This window comes from Rhinolophus sinicus, chromosome 16 (assembly GCF_057876585.1).
Source record: "Rhinolophus sinicus isolate RSI-liver-muscle chromosome 16, RSI-T2T, whole genome shotgun sequence".
NCBI classification, from domain to species: domain Eukaryota; kingdom Metazoa; phylum Chordata; class Mammalia; order Chiroptera; family Rhinolophidae; genus Rhinolophus; species Rhinolophus sinicus.
This window is the reverse complement of record NC_142516.1, coordinates 4295511-4313701: the sequence shown is the minus strand read 5'-3', so window position 1 is coordinate 4313701 and position 18191 is coordinate 4295511. Positions and strand designations below refer to the sequence as shown.

Below are 18191 nucleotides of genomic sequence, written 5' to 3'. Positions count from 1 at the left end.
GCAGGGGCGAGGGGGAGAACCACGGCACGTGTGAACGCTCACGACCTCACGTGGAGGTGTGCGTGGGCAGTCCTTGGCGCCGGGGCGAGTTCAGGGCCTTACTACACATCTGGGGATGGCCAGTATTTAGACGGCATTTCAAGACAAGGGACTAGACCACCTAGGAAGAGATCAGAGGACTCAGCCGTAGGACGTCCCAACGTTGAGAGAGTTTGGAAGAGAGAGAGGATGCAGAAAAGGCGGGCTGAGGTGGATGTGTCCACACATTACGAGAACACTCACACGTGAGGACAATTCAGAAGATGCTTGTAAACATTTACCACCATGTTTTCAAAGTACTAAAGTGAATACTGTACAACTTGAAACAATTTAAATTTTAGACTTTGGTCTTCAAGTTCTAAATGCTAAGTTTTAAAATGTCCTGCTAGAGGCCGGCCCGGTGGCTCAGGCAGTTGGAGCTCCATGCTCCTAACTCCTAAGGCTGCCAGTTCGATTCCCACATGGGCCAGTGGGCTCTCAACCACAAGGTTGCCGGTTCGACTCCCGCAAGGGATGGTGGTCTCCGCCCCCTGCAACTAAGATTGAACACGGCACCTTGAGCTGAGCTGCCTCCCGGATGGCTCAGAGGGTTGGAGCGTGTCTTCTCAACCACAAGGTTGCTGGTTTGACTCCTGCAAGGGATGGTGGGCTGTGCCCCCTGCAACTAACAACAGCAACTGGACTGGGAGCTGAGCTGCGCCCTCCACAACTAAGACTGAAAGGACAACAACTTGACTTGGAAAAAAGGCCTGGAAGTACACACTGTTCCCCAATAAAGTCCTATTCCCCTTCCTGAGGAAAAATCTAAAAAAAAAAAAAAAGTTAAAAAAAAAAAATAAAACGTCCTGCTAATCGTGATGGCTGATACATCAACCTAATTAATTAGCTAATATCCCAAGGCACAATATGCATTTAGTTTCCGCTTCATCAGAGAGTTTTCTCCACAACTGCTCCTCTTCCGGCCGCCTTCCTGTCCGAGCTAATTAAGCAGGCCGCTGCCTCCCCTCATCTGGATCATGCTGCTCCCACGAGCACTGGCAGCAGAAGTGACAACACCGTCCTTCTCTTCTCACTCCCGTGGGCTTGTTTTCACATCGTCTTTAGTCTGAGGGCCACTGAACCACTTCAGGAGGGTTTGCTTCAGTTCTGGGGAGCGGCTTCAGCCCAGCTCCCCCACACGCCAGCTTTGCCACTCACATGAACCCTCTGGGCCTACTCTTGTCCTTGTCACATGAGGCCACTGTCACCTGGGTGCGGTGCTGATGAGCCTCAGTCTGAGCAGCAGGGCTGCTGGCTGCAGGGCACGAAGCTGTGTTTACACCCTCCCTGCTACCACCCCTCCTCCCGCTCCGCCCCTCCAAGGGCTACTTTGTAGGGCAAGCCCTAGGCTCCGCTGCACACGTTACCCCCCCCCACTCGCCCACCCCACCTGTAGCAGCGGCACCTGGGAACTTGTTGGAAATGCCAATTCTCAGCCCAAGCCCAGACTCCTGAGTCAGAAGCGGGTGCCAAGCTTGAGACCCACTGGAGAAGGCGGGCGGCATCTGGGCTACCCAGCAGGTCCTCAGGACACGGGCCACCTGGCCCCAGATGACCCTGCCATCAATCCTGCTAACACAACAGGCTGCAAGTTACCAATCTGTCATACACACAAAGCTCCCTAACCTGTCTTTCCGGCTGTTTTCTCTAAACATCAACTATATCCCTTGAATAAAAAAGAAACTTCTTACAAAAATTCGACCCTCATCCACACTTTTTTCTATAGCAACAAGAAAAACAAAATCTCTGTCCCATTTAACCCAGACTAGAGTTCCTATATAATTAATTGTTTTTCCAACTTTCTCTATAAGACGTGACACAAACACTCATCTCCTTTCCAGCCATTTCAAGGAAAATGAATTTAAGATCAGGTTAATTTCTATGCTAAGGAAAACAACGTTTGATCCTAAGGAAAAACTTGGTTGTTGTATGTATGTTTATTGTTGTTTAAACCAAACTGTCCCAGATTTTGATGCTTCCATGAGCTGAGTGAGCAGAGCACACAGAGTGGCAGATGCCCACAGGGGAATGGGACCAAACCCACACTCGGGGCCCCCTGCGGCCTCTGTGGGCTGGGCCTGCGCTGGGCAGGCCGCACAGTCCTGAGTTAGCTCTCCCGGCAAAGCGAGACTCTCACCAACATGAATTTGTGGAACTCGGTAGTTGTACACGATCCCTCCCTCGGTGTTTTCTCATCCAAACCAAGGCACTTGTGAGAGTGACGGGCAGGGAGCTATTAGCAATGATGCCACGCCTGCAGGAGAAAGCTGGGCTGCGTGATTATCACCCCACCTGTCAGTCTATGTATGAACAGTGGTCCTCAAAATAATTCTCCTCTGGGGTCCAGACATGCAGCTGAGGCTAGCACAGAGCTCCGTTAGAAGCCAAACTCCAGAGTCGGGCTCTACAATACAATCAAAGGCCGGGCCCCGCTTGGGGGAGACAGCTCAGGCACATCGCAGCGAGCACCACGAGAGCAGGAGCATTGGCTCATTGGTCCCCATGTCCCCAGCACCTCCCGCCGCCAACCGCACACAGCAGGTGCTCAAGAAACCAGCTGGAAGAATGAATCCACGTTTCATACTGTAGTCCCTGATGCTAAGATGCATACTTCTTCAGTTTAACTTCTGGAAGCAGTGTATATCCACCTTGCTAATGTATTCCATTTTCTTTGTTTCCTGAGAAGTATTAAATCAATAACATGTCTTACATGTGTGGGTGCCATGGTATCAAAAAAACAAAACAAAACAAAACAAAACAGTAACCGCCTACCATCCCAGATTCATAGAGGGGTGGTAATGACACTCCCGGGACAATCTCGACCAGGCAGGGCCGTCTGCTCGCTCGGCCTGTAAATCTTGAGAGAAAGCCTTGATCTTGCTTCTCCAGAGATCAACCTCTCCGCCCCTCCCCCATGTCAATGATACCTTCTCATGAACGTGGCCATAGCCTGGAACCCTGCCAAGCAGTGCTGGAGTAAATGCCACCTGTGACGTCAGCTCTGAGTGAGTGCTGACGGTGGGGTCTAGGCAGTCTCCCCCGGAAGCCCAAGGACTCACAGTCTTCATTAACAGCTGCCACGCACCAAGCACCCCCTCGGTGCCAAGCTGCAGCACTCCTGGCACTGATCTCTGGAGACGGATACAGGCCGGAAGCAAAGGCTGCCAGAGGGCAGCGCTGGGCAGTCCCCTCTGTGAGGGTCCTTGACGGGGCCCAGCACAGCCGAGAAGCTGGGGTCCAAGGTCAATTCGGTGGATTTGGGATCCACCCTGCTTAAAGCTTCCTGCCCCACAGCAGCCAATAGGCGCCCTCGAGGGACGTGCTTAATGACAAGAGTGACTTCATTCAAGGAGGCGCTAAGTATGGTGTCCCATCATCACACTTGTGACCCATCTGCAGCGCCCCCAGCATAATTAACTAAACCAGAGGTCATTTTACCACAAGCATCAGTGCCCGGTAATAGCTGCCATGTGCCATTATGTTCTTACTGTTTTAATATACGAGTAGTTTATTGTATTAAGATATGTAAGATTAAATGATTATGTAAATATTGAAAAATGTTATCCATGGTACATTTTTACAAATCGCGGTAAAATACACATAACATAACATTTACCATGTTAACCATTTTCAGTGCACAGTTCAGTGGTAGTAAGTACCTCCAGACTGTTGTGTTACTGTCACTGCCATCCAACCACAGAACTCTCCGTCTTGCAAAACGGAACTTAAACATTAATTAAACGTTAAACAATGATTCCCCATTCTCCCTTCCCTCAGCCCCTGGCAAGCGCCACGCTACTTACTTCTGTCCCCGTGGTTTTGATTACTCTTAGGTATCTCATGCCAGAGCAGTGCCGTGTTTGTCCTTGGGTGGCTGGCATATTTCACTTGTGATAATGTCCTCGAGGTCCCCCCAGGCTGTGGCAGGTGGCAGGCTTTCCTTCCTTCCTAAGGCTGGAGAACACTCATTGTACTCGTGTGTACGGACCACAATTTCTCTACCCATCACCATCGATGGACACCTGGGTTGCTTCCACTTTCTGGCCACTGTGACTAATGCTGCCATGAACTTGAGTGCACAAATAAATATCTGTTTGAGTCCCTGCTTTCATTTCTTTTTGGTGTGTACTCAGAAGTAGAATTGCTGCATCATGTGGTAGATCTGTTTTTAATTTTCTGAGGAACCGCCATACCGTTTTCCATAGTGGCGGCACCATTTTCCATTCCTACCAACAGTGCACAAGGGCTCCAATTTCTACCCGTCCTCTCTAACACTTGTCATTTTCTGTGTGTGTGTTTAAGTAGCCACCAATGGGTGTGAGGCAGGATCTCCCTGTGGTTCTGATTTGCATTTCCCTAACGACTACTGATGTTGGGCATTGTTTCATGTGTTTATTGGCCATTTGTGTGTCTTCTCTGGAGATGTCTAGTCAAGTTTTTACGCTGGGCTGTTTTTGTTGGTCAAATGCCATCTTTATCCATTTCCAAGAAACAGCGCTAGTTAACCAAGGTCAAATTCTATGCAGATAAACGTGATTATGTCCACATAGTGAAATACCACTCAGCTATGAAAAGGAACAAACTGCCAATAGGAAAACAACAACTTCGTGGATCTCAGGGGCAGCGTCCTGAGAAAAAGAGGCCCATTTCCACAAGTTGCACACTCTATGACATTCTGGAAAAGGCAAAACTATAGGAATGGAAAACAGATTAATGCTTGCCAGGAGCCAGGGGTGGGGAAAGGGTCTGACTACCAAGGGATAGCAAGTTTTTTCCCCCCTGGGGTGATGGACTTGGTCTCAGTCCTGACTGTGGTAGTGGTTACACAAATCTACAGCTGAGTTAAAATTCAGAGAACTGTACAGCCAAAAAAGGGTCAGTTTTACTGTAGGTACGTTTTTAAAGATTCCCATGCAGAAGGGGAAAGGCTTCTCCTTGGATTCACACAGGCACTATGCTAAGCAGTTGATAAACATCGTCTCATAAAATCCTTATAAAGCTCCAGGAATGTATAATTATTGGCTGTCACTTGAACCCAAGTCTAAATGAATCAGGAGAAACTAAATCCTGATCATTTCAGATACCTAAGATTCCATCTGAGCTTTCCAAGACGTGGGGTGCTTGCAAATTATTATTTATCACACAGTAGCAGGAATTCAGAGTTGGTAGAACCATAGAGACACATAAATGCATCTTTCTCCCTGGGGACAGAGTCCCAGGAGCTTCCAGCAGATCCTACGAAGCCCTCAGGCTCTTGAAAGCGCTCAGGAACACTGCTCCAGGTTCCAGGCCCAGGGAGGGACGGGGCACGGCCTCAGAGGACACAGTGGGTCTGGGGCGGTGCCAGACACTCGAGCCAGCTCGCTCTCCATCGCCCAAAGGTGCCACAGTTCCGAGCGTTCTTGGCGACAGACTCACATGTGCCCCAGGGTGAGCTCAGTCCAGGGCACTGCACCCCCCAAGCTGGGACCATGGAACTTTGGACTCGGCCACACGGGGCTGAAACGCAGTCTGGCTCCCAGGCCCAATTCCCATCTCGGTCAAATCTGAAAAGTGCACTCTACAACCTTGCACGTTTAGGGTAATTAATAGAGACAGCTCCTCGCGAGCAGGGGAAAAAAAAGGATAGATCATGCAAGAAAGAAAGCATGCTTTTGATCTGCGCTTTTGGTTTTCTGATGAGCTCAGAGAATATTTGTAAGGTGCTGTGGACAAGCTGAGGCAGAAGCACAAATTAGTGTTGTTATGCTAATTAAGTGAGAGGTTCTGTAGCTCCAGGACCAAATGATTAAAGGAAATGAAAAAGGTTGACTGGGCTTTGGTCTCTGTGTAAACAGCCCTGTGTTTTGAGCTACTCTGTTTCCCCGAAAATAAGACCTAGCCGGACAATCAGCTCTACTGCGTCTTTTGCAGCAAAAATTAATATGAGACCCGGTCTTATTTTACTATAAGATCGGGTTTCATATAACATAAGACCAGGGTCTCATATTAATTTTTGCTCCAAAAGGCGCATTACAGCTCAGCTGACTCTCCAGCTAGGTCTTATTTTCGGGGAAACACGGTAGCTGCACTGACAAACTTGCAGAGACTACACACATTTACTTTCAAACAGCAGAGAAGCCCATGAGAGCACAGGTTAAGGAAGATTCAGAACAATGCGTTAGGGTTTCTGAATTTATCTTAACATTAATCATGGGGGGAAAATAAAGGGTCTAAAATCACCCCACTTGTGGCGTCCCACACACTTTGTAAGCTACTTATACGCGAGGACCTTGAATGGCTGCTGGTTTGTTAAGTGTCCCAGGGCAAAAGCCGCGTACTGTGGTCATTTCACCTTCAGTGCTGAACAAAGACGGCGCACTAATCCTGAGAGGCACCTCTGCAAAGAGGAACTGAGGCGGTATCTCTTGGGATGGAGCAAAAATACACCTGTCAGCGACCAGCTCTGCTCTGGCTCTGAGACATGCCGCCACCATGAGCACAGGCCATTGCCTTCAGACAGACTTAAAAAGAATATTTCAGGACTGTCCTCCCGCTACCTCCACACGCTGGGGCCACATGTGCAGCTGAAATGAAATGCCATTCTCTTCCCATAAATGATCTCTGTGGAGGTTCACTATTTAGTTGCAAAAATCCATTCCCTGGAATTCCACTTTCTCAAATGTAAGAGAGAGAGACCTGAAAGGAAATACAGTTGACCCTTGAACAACACAGGGGTTAGGGGCATGGACTCCCCACCCTGTATAATCGAAAATCCGAGCGTAACAGTATACTGACTGCAAAAACTTAACTACTAATAGCCGACTGCTGACCAGAAGCATCGCCAATAACATGAAGTCAATTAACACACATTTTGAATGTTATATGTACTCTACACTGTATTCTTACAATAAAGTAAGCTAGAGAAAAGGCTATTAGGAAAATCATAAGAGAAAATACAGTGACAGTACAGTCATGTGACGCCTCATGACATTTCGGTCAATGACAAACCGCACAGACAACGCTGGTGTCCCACACAGCCTGGGTGTGTAGTGCTCCAGACCAGCTAGGTTTGCGAAAGCACACTCTGTGATGGTTGCACGACGACAAAATCACCTAACAACACATCCCTCACACATCTCCATCTTTAGGTGGCGCATGACTACATTTATTGAAAAAAATCCTGCAAAAAGAAAAATCTGCATATATGACATGGTATGATAAAAAAAATACGGTGAATATTTAAATTAAAAACTTTATTACAGTAAAATACACACTGCCATTATTCCCCCTCAAAATACTCCCCCCCCCACTTCGAACACATTTATCCTATTGTTTGTGCCACTTTTGGTAGCAGTTCTGGAAGTCCTCTTTCGTGAGTGTCTTCAGTTGCGCTGTTGTGGCTGCCTCGATGTCCTGAATCATTTTGACTTTGGGGAGGAGCCAGAGGTCGCCCGGTGCCAGATCTGGTGAATAAGGTGGATGAGGACACACTGTAATGTTTGTATCTGACAGAAATTGCTGTACCAGAAGTGAAGTGTCACACGGAGCGTTGTCATGATGGAGGATGAAGTAAAACGCTCACGAAAGAGGATTTCCAGAGCTGCTTCAGAAAGTGGCAAGAACGATGGGGTAAGTGTGTTTGAAGTGGGGGGGGGGAGTATTTTGAGTGGGATAATGGCAATGTGTAATTGCTGTAATAACATTTTTTAAACATTCACCGTATTTTTCGATCACACCCCGTAAGTGGACCTGTGCAGTACAAACCTGCATTGTTCAAGGGTCAACTGTACCTCCATAACCAGAGACCTCCCATTCTGTAAGTGCTGAGGTCTGAATTTCACTTACCATATGTCCATTTTTAAAGAAATGGTGACTTCAGAGCAGCAAGGGACATTCGGTAGGAACAAACGCTAAGTTCACCGAGTCTTACGTTTCCAGATGCTTCCTGTGCATGTCTCCTCAAATCCTCCCAGCACCACGGGGCAGGCACTGTTAGGATTGTCTTCATTTTACACATAAGGAACTGAGGCTTCGACAGGCAAAGCGACTTGCCCAACAGTCCACACTGTTCCACGGACCACTGGGATCCAAACGCACAGCTCTGGGACTCGGCAGCCCACACTCTCAGTCCCCACCCAGGGCCCCCAGGCAGGTCTCCTGCCCTCCAGCCTGCGCTCAAGCTGCCTCCAACGTGGATGAGCTTCAAGGAAAGTACGAAAGCCTAGATCAAAGTCTCCTGCACACAGAACAGGCGGTGGCCAGACTGTCAACTCCCTAAGGGCACAGATGCCTTTCATCTTCTCAGCACCCTCCACCGCCCTGGCAGGCTGCTTGGCACTCAGCACGCTCGCAGCCAATGTTGTGTGAATGGACAGACGAGTGGGTGGGTAGGTGGGTGCGTGGAGCTATTTTAACTAAGGGCCACTTTCCACTGTTCACATCCAAAGCGGGTTCCTATACAATCTTTTCAGCAAATGCACTTTTTAGGCCGCCGCTGCAACTGAGAAACCAGAGGTGCTTCATAAATCATAACTCTATGGACAGACTGTGGAGTCATCTTAACGGTGGTGCAGAGGCTGGAAAGCCCCAGGGGAAGGCCAGCACAGGCTCCAACCAGACAATGAGGGGGCCTCCAGCCAGCTCGGTAGTGGACCAGCACCAGCCCAGGACTGTCCTGGGGACCAGGGGACGCACACCGAGGAGGCAGAGGGAATCCGAGTTCCCCGACTCGCTCTATTTCTCACTCGGCCCATGACCTTCCCCTCCTGCTGCCTCCCTTTCCTCCGCTGTCAGACGGGCACAATACCTGCCACTTCTCTTATACGAATAGAGCTAATTAACTCACACAGGTGTCTGCAGGCAAAGCTCCCAGCACAGGGCCTGGCACGTAGGAAGCACTCAACAACCGTTAGCTGTCACCCTCCTCACTGGGAAAAAATGCTGCGCCATTCCAGCACCTTACGCTAACCAAACAAAAGAACAAAACCTAAAACAGCAGCAAAAGCCCTCATGTCTGTACGTATTCTGAAAGCTCTGAAGGACTGGGTAAGTTTTATTGTGATGATGAATAGTTCAGTGCCAAGCAACACGAGTGCCATGAAAAAACAACAGAACATCCCAGTGCAGCCCGACTGCCCCTTGTACACCGCAGACGACACGCACACAGAATCGGTGTTAGAAAGGGCTCTGGGATGGGTCTGTCACATGTCAGAATACAACAGAGGCACCAGAGGCCCAGAAAGATCAAGCAATGTGCCCAAGGTCACCCAGCAGGAAGCAGGCGTCGTGGCCCTCCAGGGAGCTGCAGCCAGGCGGCCGGGAGGCATCCCCGCCAGGGGTATCAAGGGGCGCTTTTCGTGTAGCAGCCGCCTCCCATGGTAGAGGGGTCCTCGGAAATGTGGAGGCTCATTTTTACCCAAGTGGAACGAGCCACTGAAAACATGGATAAGTGAGAAGTGATGACAGGGCTTTAGCCCTAGCTTGGCCCCACTGGGAATACGACCACAGGCCAATCTCTACTGGTCGGGGCCTCAGGGTCCCACACACAGAAGAGGGGCTCCGTGTCCCAGTCTCCTCCTCTGAGAATGAGAACCTCCTGCTGCGAGGGCTGCGAGGCCACGCACAGAAAACACCCAGGACAGAGCCTGGTACCGGCCCGCGGCAAGCGCCGACGGAAAGTCAGCCATGACTAGTATGTGTATTTTTCACTGAAAGGAAAGGGGGGTGGCTTTAAGAGAAGCCTATTCCATGGCCCAGGCACAATCATCCATCTATTTAGTCACAACCAGTCACTCGAAGGAGAGAGGGCCATGTGATTACCCATTACGAGCAAATAAATACAACCACTGTTTCCAACGAGAGGTTGTTTGGTTTTTGTGTTGTTTGTTTGCTTGTTTGGGGTCCGCTAAGTGCCTATTCTGAGCCATCGCATTCCGCTGGACTTCCGCCGCCCTCCTTCTCCCAGGCTGCCAGAACCACTGTCCTGCTCAGGGACACCGTGAGCTGCCACCACTGTGAACAGGGCGTCTGGGAGCCCCGACGTCAAGTCCACACCAAGGGCATTAACTTTTGAAGAGCTACGAGCACATGCCTGAGCTACGCCCCTTTGTCCCCAGCCCCAGGAAGCGCCACACGTCATCCTACGCTTGGCAGCTCCATTTCTTCTGTGCTTTAAAGGCAGGACAAAATTGGATTTGCAGTAAAACGAGTGTGGTGCCAGCAAGCCAGTGAAAAGCAAGAAGGCTCTGCTGGGAAAGGAAGGTGTAGGCTGTGAGGAAACGGTGACGGCGCTTTAAGGGGACGCAGACCAGACTGCAGGTCAGGACTCAGGCTCATAGAACGAGCATCCACCTTCCAAATGACAGACTGGAAGAAAAAAGTGGGGACACAGAGGAGCTGGGACCAACAAGTCCCAGGTTTCTAATCCATGAGGTACGTCTCCTCACTGCCTCTTCGCTCGCAAAGGAGGAGGAGCTGCCTGAGCCCTTGACAAAGAAGAAAGGGGGGACCAGAAGAACCCCAACAGCCCCCCTCTCGCAGCCCCTCAGAGACAGCGTGTGCTGTACAGTCATTCCATCAACAGAGAGCAGGTGGAACAGGGATCCTGTCCCACCGTAAGTGACACTCAGAGGCCAACTGAGAAAAGTAACAGGGAGAGGCGAGGGCTAACTTACAACTGTTCGATACAAATGCGCGTCCAAGAGGGCTTCAGCCCTGCACCCCTCCCCCCACGCCGGATTTACACAGTCGGGGAAGGTGCGCCGCCCACAGCTGCAGTGTCGGGGCCCAGGGCTCTCGCCAGCGCGCTGGGACCTGGAGCTCTGCGTCCTCGTCCATTTTTCTCCCGACTGCACTGATCAGTGCACGTGGGTCACACAGGCCCCGACTAACCACCCCGAGCAGAGGACCCGTGCTCCCAGGTCACCATGAGACATCCTGACAGGCGATTTGCAACTCAGAATCAGCTCCATTTCAAGACAATTTTGAGACGTGGAATCAGAAACCTAAGTTCATTTTGTGATAATATGAAGTAAATTCACTCCTTCTATTAGTAAGTAGTTATTGAGCACCTACTATGTCCGTGGTGCAGCGATGGGACGGTGGACCAGACGTGCACCCTCCCTCAGGAGCCAGCGGTCAGTTAAGACTGTATTTGTTGATTTGTAACTTGCAGAGAGGAAATCGGGGCTTTGGTTTCTGAATGAGCTCCACAATATCACTGTACCCAGAGTGTTTATTTGAGGCCTTCCCATGGAATTTGCTGGCTGCTGGAGGAAGAGAAAGCAGGGTCTGGAGGAAGTGGGTTGGGTAGAGGAGGCTGAGCGCATCCAGGAAGTGGGTTTTCACACTGTGTTCGGTGGAGGACCAAGGAGGAGCCTGAGGGACCATCGCTGAGCGGGGAGGACTCACTGAGCCCAGAGTGGCCCCCATTACCCATTCTCTGATGTCCTTCGTAGGTAAAAAGGGACCTGCTGCTTTAAAACCACACAAAATGGGGAAGCACTCGAGTCCCTCCTCTTTATGGCTCTAGGGGAGAACATGAGACCCAGAAAGGGGAAAGAGTCGCTCAACAACAACGCCAGGTCTCAGACGATTAGTCAAATGGTCTAAAACAACGGACCACAAACTAGGGCGACAGATCCCTTAGTAATTTACAAAATGTGGGTTTTGTTTTTTGAATCATGGAACAGCCTTTGGGGCAAGGTGGGTGGAGAGTGAGAGCAACACCTGTCCCGGCAGCCAGACGCCCAGTTGCAGGCCGTGTGGGTGCAGTAGCTGCCAGCGTTACCAGGCCGCTACTCTTTCCAGTGCGTCATCTTATTATGGCAACGGGGACACATTCAGCTGGACGGAGGCAAGACCAGCCCTGCGTTCAAGGCATTCTCCAATCCGGGCTAATTTGGGAAATGATTTTTCTGCAAGTTTATACATGACTCATATTTATTTACAGGCCTCCTATCAGGTCTGTTGGCTACAAGGAATCCCATTCAAACCACCTCGGCCAACAGCTGCTCGGGGACCAGGAAACATTGGGGGTTGCTGTGGCTGGTGTTTAAAAACACACGCAGCCTGTTTGCGCTCTTACCTCCTTACAGTAGTGCTGAGGGTATTCATATGAGTAGCATCATGTGCAGCCTAAAGACCACATTGGGCCGACCTCAATTTCACTGATTTTTTTTCTTTTTTGGGGGAGGTGGGAGGAGGAAGATCAGAAAAGAAAACCAGCACGAACAAGAATGAAGATAGGAAGCTACTGTATCTCCAGCAACAGGCGAGGCTGAGCTGCGCTCTGTAAAGGCAGAAATGGGCAGCAGGGAGTCGGAGGCTGAGCCTTCCCGCTTCCCTGCGCGAGGGCTGCCCTCGGCAAGCCACCAGACTTCCCTGGGCCTCAGCTGCCCTCAGGTGCAGAATGGGGATTACGGCCCTGTGCCGGCCCTCAGGACTATTGTGAGAGTTGCGTGAAATGAGGTCACCCATCAACGCATTCGGCAACTATTGGAAACTGCAGAATGTTCCAGACTGTTTTGCTGCTACCCTGGACTGTGACCCCGGGAGGGGCAGCCTCCTGCGGGCGCTGTGCCAGGGAGAGGCGTCACATAATGTTTGCCAACAAGGAGGGACTCAGTATGTGCAGCACGAGCCGGTGAATGAGTAACTGCCAGGTGCCACACAAATGTTGTGTTTGTCTACTGGATACAGTTTGACCACAAAGACTGCTAATGGGGGGAAAAAAAGGAAGTGTAAAATTTGAGAGGAGTTTCAAATTGATCAAAATACAGTGACTGCTGATCCACAAGGACTCTTTCCTAGGCCAAAAAATGTGCAGCCTCATGTGACAATACTGGTGCTTTTTATCTGTTCTCAGAAAATTCACAAGAACAAAAGTTACTACGAAAACAGTCATTCAATGTAAATTTTCTTCTTAACTTATGATAAAAGCATCTTCAGACATGTCCTCCCCCCTTGGGCAGTGGGTGCGCTGGGCGAGCCTGCGCCCCTTCACCCCTTCACCTGCTCCTTGCAGGGAGCCTGCAGGGCTGGCCAGAGGGCTCGTAAGTGATGAAACCCCGAGACAGACTGGTTCGCTGGGAACACAGAGCAGGGGGAGAGAGTTAAAGCAAAAACGGTGCAATTCACACCTTTGTGACATCTACTTTGATTGTCTGCACCGGACAGAAGGGAAGGCTGAGGAGGCAAGGATTTCTGGCAAAGACCAGAACCCCAACCCCTCAGAAGGGCCTGGATAAACTATTTGATGAATGAACCGAGTGAGCGAATGAAGGAAGGAAGGAATGAATGAGCAAACAATTGAGGCTCTGATGAGTACAGCCAACAAAACTGAAGCCACCTTCTCCGTACGCCCACTGCTGCGCCCAGCTCACTGGGCTCGGCCTCTATGCCTCACTTTCGATCTCAATCCCTCGTGGAGGTGGTTCCGACCCCCCTCCACCATAAGCCCAATGTGATCCCTCCTAGCGGCCCGTGCCCCCAACTCTCTGCCGCATTCACCACTGGCTCCCCAGAGCCTCGTACAGTGCCTGACAATCAAGGAACGAATCAATGAAAGAATGGGGCAAAGCTTTCAAAGTCCCGATGAAAAGCAAACAAGTGTGAACAAGGAAGGGGGACGTAAACTCAAGTGCAGCCGTCCGAGTGGGGAACAGGAGTGGGTGATGTGGCTGGCACGGGGCGTGGGGGGCCCGCCCACAGCTGCCTTGTAGGAACGAGGGCTCAGAGTTACCAGAGCTTCTCGTTTTTTTCAAGAGAACCAGAAACCTGAGATTGGTGAGTGATTTCCTGAGTTTTAAATATTGACCACCAATTCTTCCTTTTCTCTTCAAGAGCACTTGTGGATCAAACACAACATACCTCGGGACTTCATCCAGCCCACAGCCACCAGCCTGTCACCTTCACTCACAGGCAAGAGAGGTCCGCAAGCTCCAGGAACACGTGGGTATCAGCTCTCCCGCGGCCACGTGTTTGCTGGGCGTGAACGTGAGCCAGCTGAGACACACCGTAACTGGTGCACCACAACCATGCCCACTGGCCCCGAAGGGGCCTCTGGGCAGCCGCACACATCTCCCCCTGATGCCGGTCCCCAGAACAGGTCCCTCTTAGCCTCTCCTTGCCAGTTGTGCCCACAAGCTCACCCAAGGGGGCCCCTAATCCATCCGGCTCCCTCACTCTATCTCCTCATTATCTCTGCACGACACCAAGGAGTCTAGAAAAGCCCCTCTCCACCCCAACCTCCTTCCTGGCCCTCCAAATTCAACCCTCCTCCTCCGGTCAGGCCCCAACCAGCTGGCAAGTGACCGTCTGCCACCCTCTGGAACCCAGCCCGTCTTGGTCCCCCATCAGGCCCGGAGCAGGGACCCGGGAGCAGCACGGCTGAGGCCTGCCTTTCTGTGTCCCTGTGAAAGGCCAGGCCTCACAGGAGGGCCGTCTGCGTGACCCGCAGGCCCCACCCGGAGCCAGGCGCTGCTGAATAATTTACTGGGCTGAAGAGCAGCATGGCAGACTCAAACAGGTCTCCCCCGAAGAGGCCGCTGCTCCCCAAGGACGGATCAGGACAGGAGAATGTGCGAGAGTCTCGGGGCCGTAGGACGGGCAAAGGAGTTTCCTTTTATACTCAAAAGCCCTTGGATTCCTTAAACCCTGAGAAGCCCAAGTGTGCCTCCTTGTACGTCCAGAGAAGAGATTGTGAACACGTGTAAGCAATTCTGATGCTTCAAGTGAACAGAAACTAGCAAAGCCCGGTAACAATGACTGTTTACTGGTAGTCAGTCTCCTGATTCACCAGACTATTCACTTGCTAACAGGGTCCCACTTCACCTAAGGACCCTTCCTTTGAATGAAACACTCAGCAGGCCCATTTAGAAAACCCCAATGGGAAAGCTCGTCGAAATGCAAAGTGAAGTCCACGCATAATGACCAGCAGAAACCACCAGGAAGGTGTACCCTTCACTCCAGGAATGTTCCAATCTCCTGACAGTTGTGTGTGAATCACAGCAAAAGACGTACACCAGAAGGCCGGACCTCCTGCTAGCTCCACATGACGGGCCAACCCTGGTCTTGCCGACCTCTCACAACTTGCTGGCTTAGCCGTCTCTCACCAAATGCACCCTCCTCCTGAGAGTCCCGAGCGCCTGCTGGTCAGCCCCTTCCACTCTGCCCTCTTTCCCCACCTCCACCTCCACCTGGGGTTCCCTTACCCTCTCTCCGCAGAGCCAAGCACAAACACTGTCCCGTCCAGAGCCTTCCCCACTCCCTCTGATGGGGGCCCTGACGGCTGTTACAGCAGCGTGCGGCCTGGCAGCCCAGGAGTTACGCTAGGTCAGGCTCTCCCACCCTCTGACAAGCTTCTCCAAAGGCAGGCCCTTCCTGCTCTTTGCACCGACTACAGCCCCTAGCAGGAGGTGTCCAGGGAAGGCCCAAGGACACAAACTGGCCTTAGGCCTCCTCTCTCCAAGAATAACGAACGCAAATGAAAATTCAACGCCTCCTGAGAGGTCTGAGCTCTGCAAAAGTAGCTCGTGGGATGGCAGGTGCTTTTCATTTCACTCCTATTACTTTTCCACTGTTGTCAAGTTTTTGACAACAAACATATCCTAATAATCAAACAGTACCCTGCCAATGTTATTTTTAAAATAAATTCCCCAAGTTTCCCAAGACTACCACTTTGAGACACAAAGGGTTCTTGAGAAATGCTTCACAGATTAACCCAAGATATTTCTGGAACAGCACATGTGCAGGGATGCAACTCGTGGCCAGTGGTCAAGGCCCTGGGGCTGAACAACAGTGAGACGAGCACCCAGGAAGCAGCACCTGAAAGCCAGGGCCCTGCCCCCCAGGGAGGCACTGGGCTTCTTGAGGGCCGGCTCCGATGCCCGGCCTGCCGCCCTCCGGTGCCCGGCCTGCCGCCCTCCGGTGCCCGGCCTGCCGCCCCCCAGTGCCCAGCCTGCCGCCCTCCGATGCCCGGCCTGCCACCCTCGCGCTGAGGGGCCTGCAGGAACTCACTGGACGGCCCGAGCCTGAAAACCAGAACCATACTCTGTCTCACAGACACGCTGCAAGCATCTAATGGGCCCTACATTTAAGATGCTCTGCTCGGCACAGAGCTGGATATAGAAAACCCTCCTGAAAAGCTACAAAAATGTCCTTCCTGCGCTTAAACTGCAGCCTGCAACGTAGGCGACCTCTGGGTCCCCTGCTGGGACGCATCTCAGAAAAGTATCCTGGTTCAACCTGGCAAACAGAAACGACTTCCAAAGCCGATGCCACCACCCTCGGGGCAGCCCGGTGCGCGCCCGCCGTGCAGGGCTCCACGCCGCGCCGCGCTGCTCCTCCAGCAGCCGCCTCCCCCGGACCCCAGGGTGCGCGCCAGGTGCTGCCGGCCACTCACCCCGGCCCAGCTGCACGGCCGGGCTGCACCTCGGAGACTGTCCCCAGCAGACACACGCCGGGTACTCGGAAGCCCCCAGACGCCGAGGACACAAAGGGACAGACGTGCGGGGAGACGCACAACGCGCCCCAAGCCCCGCCGGCGCCTCCTCAGCGGGACCCCAGGGGGAACCCCGGCCGAGCCCCGAGATGCCGCGCACCCGCCCGCTCCCCTGGGAGCCACCGGAGTGGACACTCGGGTTAAACGCAAAGTCGGGCTCGTAGACATGACATTTTATGGCTCGGCCGACCCTCCGTGGAAAAGACCGCCGGCCGGCGGGGGTCGGGACGTCGCCGCCACTCGGACACGCGGCCAGGGCTCCGCGTCGCCTCCCCAGGTCCGAGCCGTTGTCCGAAACTTCCCGCGGCGCGGCCCCCGCCGCCCGCCCGGCGCCCGAAACGGCCCCGGAGGCGAGGCCGGCAGCGCCCCGAGCAGGCCCGGGCGCGGTTTCACTTCTGCCCCCGGCGCCCCCGCAGGCCCGCGCCCCGTGAAGCCGGCCGCCCGCGGGCACAGGCGCGGGCCGGGGTCTCGGCCCGGACCGCCGGCCGCCGCGCCTCACCTGCTTTCTCGATCTTGCCGGACATGTCTGGGCTGCGCCGGAGGCCGAGGCCGCCGCTCATCGGGCCCGGGCCGGGCCGCTGCGGGGCCCCCGGCCGGCGCGGCCGCCGCTAGCCTCGGCCCTGGCTGGCCGCGCCTCAGACCCGCGCCGGCATGGCGGGCTCCGCCGGCCGCGGCCTGTGCGCTCGGCCCGCGGCGCTCCAGCCCGCCCGGAGCCGCCGCCGCTCCTGCCGCCAGCCGCCAGCTGCGCGCGCCCCGCCTCCTCCGGTCCCGCCGTCACCGCCGCCGCCGCCGCCGCCGCCGCTTCCCGGGGCCCGCGAGCCGGCGCCGCGCCGCCGCCGCCGCCGCCGCCGCCGCCCGCCGGGCCTGGGCCGCGGCCAGAGCGCCACCTGCCGGGCATCCGCCGCGCCGCCACGAGACCAGCGCCCCCTGCCGGCCCGGAGCCGGCCTGCGCCTCCCGACCGGGACGCAGCGCCCCCTGCGGGCCCGGAGTCTCCACACCAGGGCGAGGAACGACGGCCCCACCAGCAACCCTGCGGGGCAGAGCCTCCACCCCAGCTCCTGGGACTGACACCCCACTCCCCACTCCACCATCATCCATGACTCAGCATCCTCTGCAGGCCAGAGTCTCCAAGCCAAGGCCTGAGACTAACCCCAACCAGGACGCAGCACCCCCTGCCAGCTGGGAGACTGTCCTGACTCTCCCACCGCAGACACAGCACCCTCTGCTGGCCTGTAGTCTCCACACCAGCGCCTGGGACTGACACCCTCTGCCCAGGGTTCAGTGCCCTCCCCTGCCCAGAGCCTGGCATGCTTCCCTGACCGGGGACACAGTACCCCTTCCAAACTCTAGCCTCCATGACAGAACCTAAGACTGACCCACCCAGGATTCAGAGCCCCATGCTGGCCCGTAGAATATGCCAAGACACAGGACCCATCCCTCCTCCTATGTCCTGGATTTTAGCAGGCCCTGCTAGTGGAGTTACATGGCCAGGCCTAGGCCTGACCCCACCCGGGACTCAGCGCTCCAGGCCATCCCAGAAGCTCCAGGCCAGGGCTGACCTGGCCAGGAGTTCAGCCTAACCTGACCTCCCCACCTCATCTGGGACTCAGCACCCCCTGAGGGCAGAAG

At 53.6% G+C, this 18191-nt stretch overlaps 1 protein-coding gene across 5 annotated transcripts in view; it reads right to left on the bottom strand.

Annotated features, from left to right (window-relative positions):
- RAPGEF1 (Rap guanine nucleotide exchange factor 1) overlaps positions 1–17282 on the bottom strand; it is a 133314-nt gene extending 116032 nt beyond the window's left edge. The window contains exon 1 of one of the 5 annotated variants that reach the window (XM_074331228.2): positions 17061–17282. In XM_074331228.2, coding sequence (XP_074187329.2) covers positions 17061–17121 — 61 coding nt within the window. In that variant the 5' untranslated portion in view covers positions 17122–17282. The remainder of the gene's footprint in view (positions 1–17060) is intronic. The other 4 variants (XM_074331227.2, XM_074331230.2, XM_074331234.2 and 1 more) reach the window with 4 other exon arrangements.
- Positions 17283–18191: the final 909 nt, after the last annotated feature.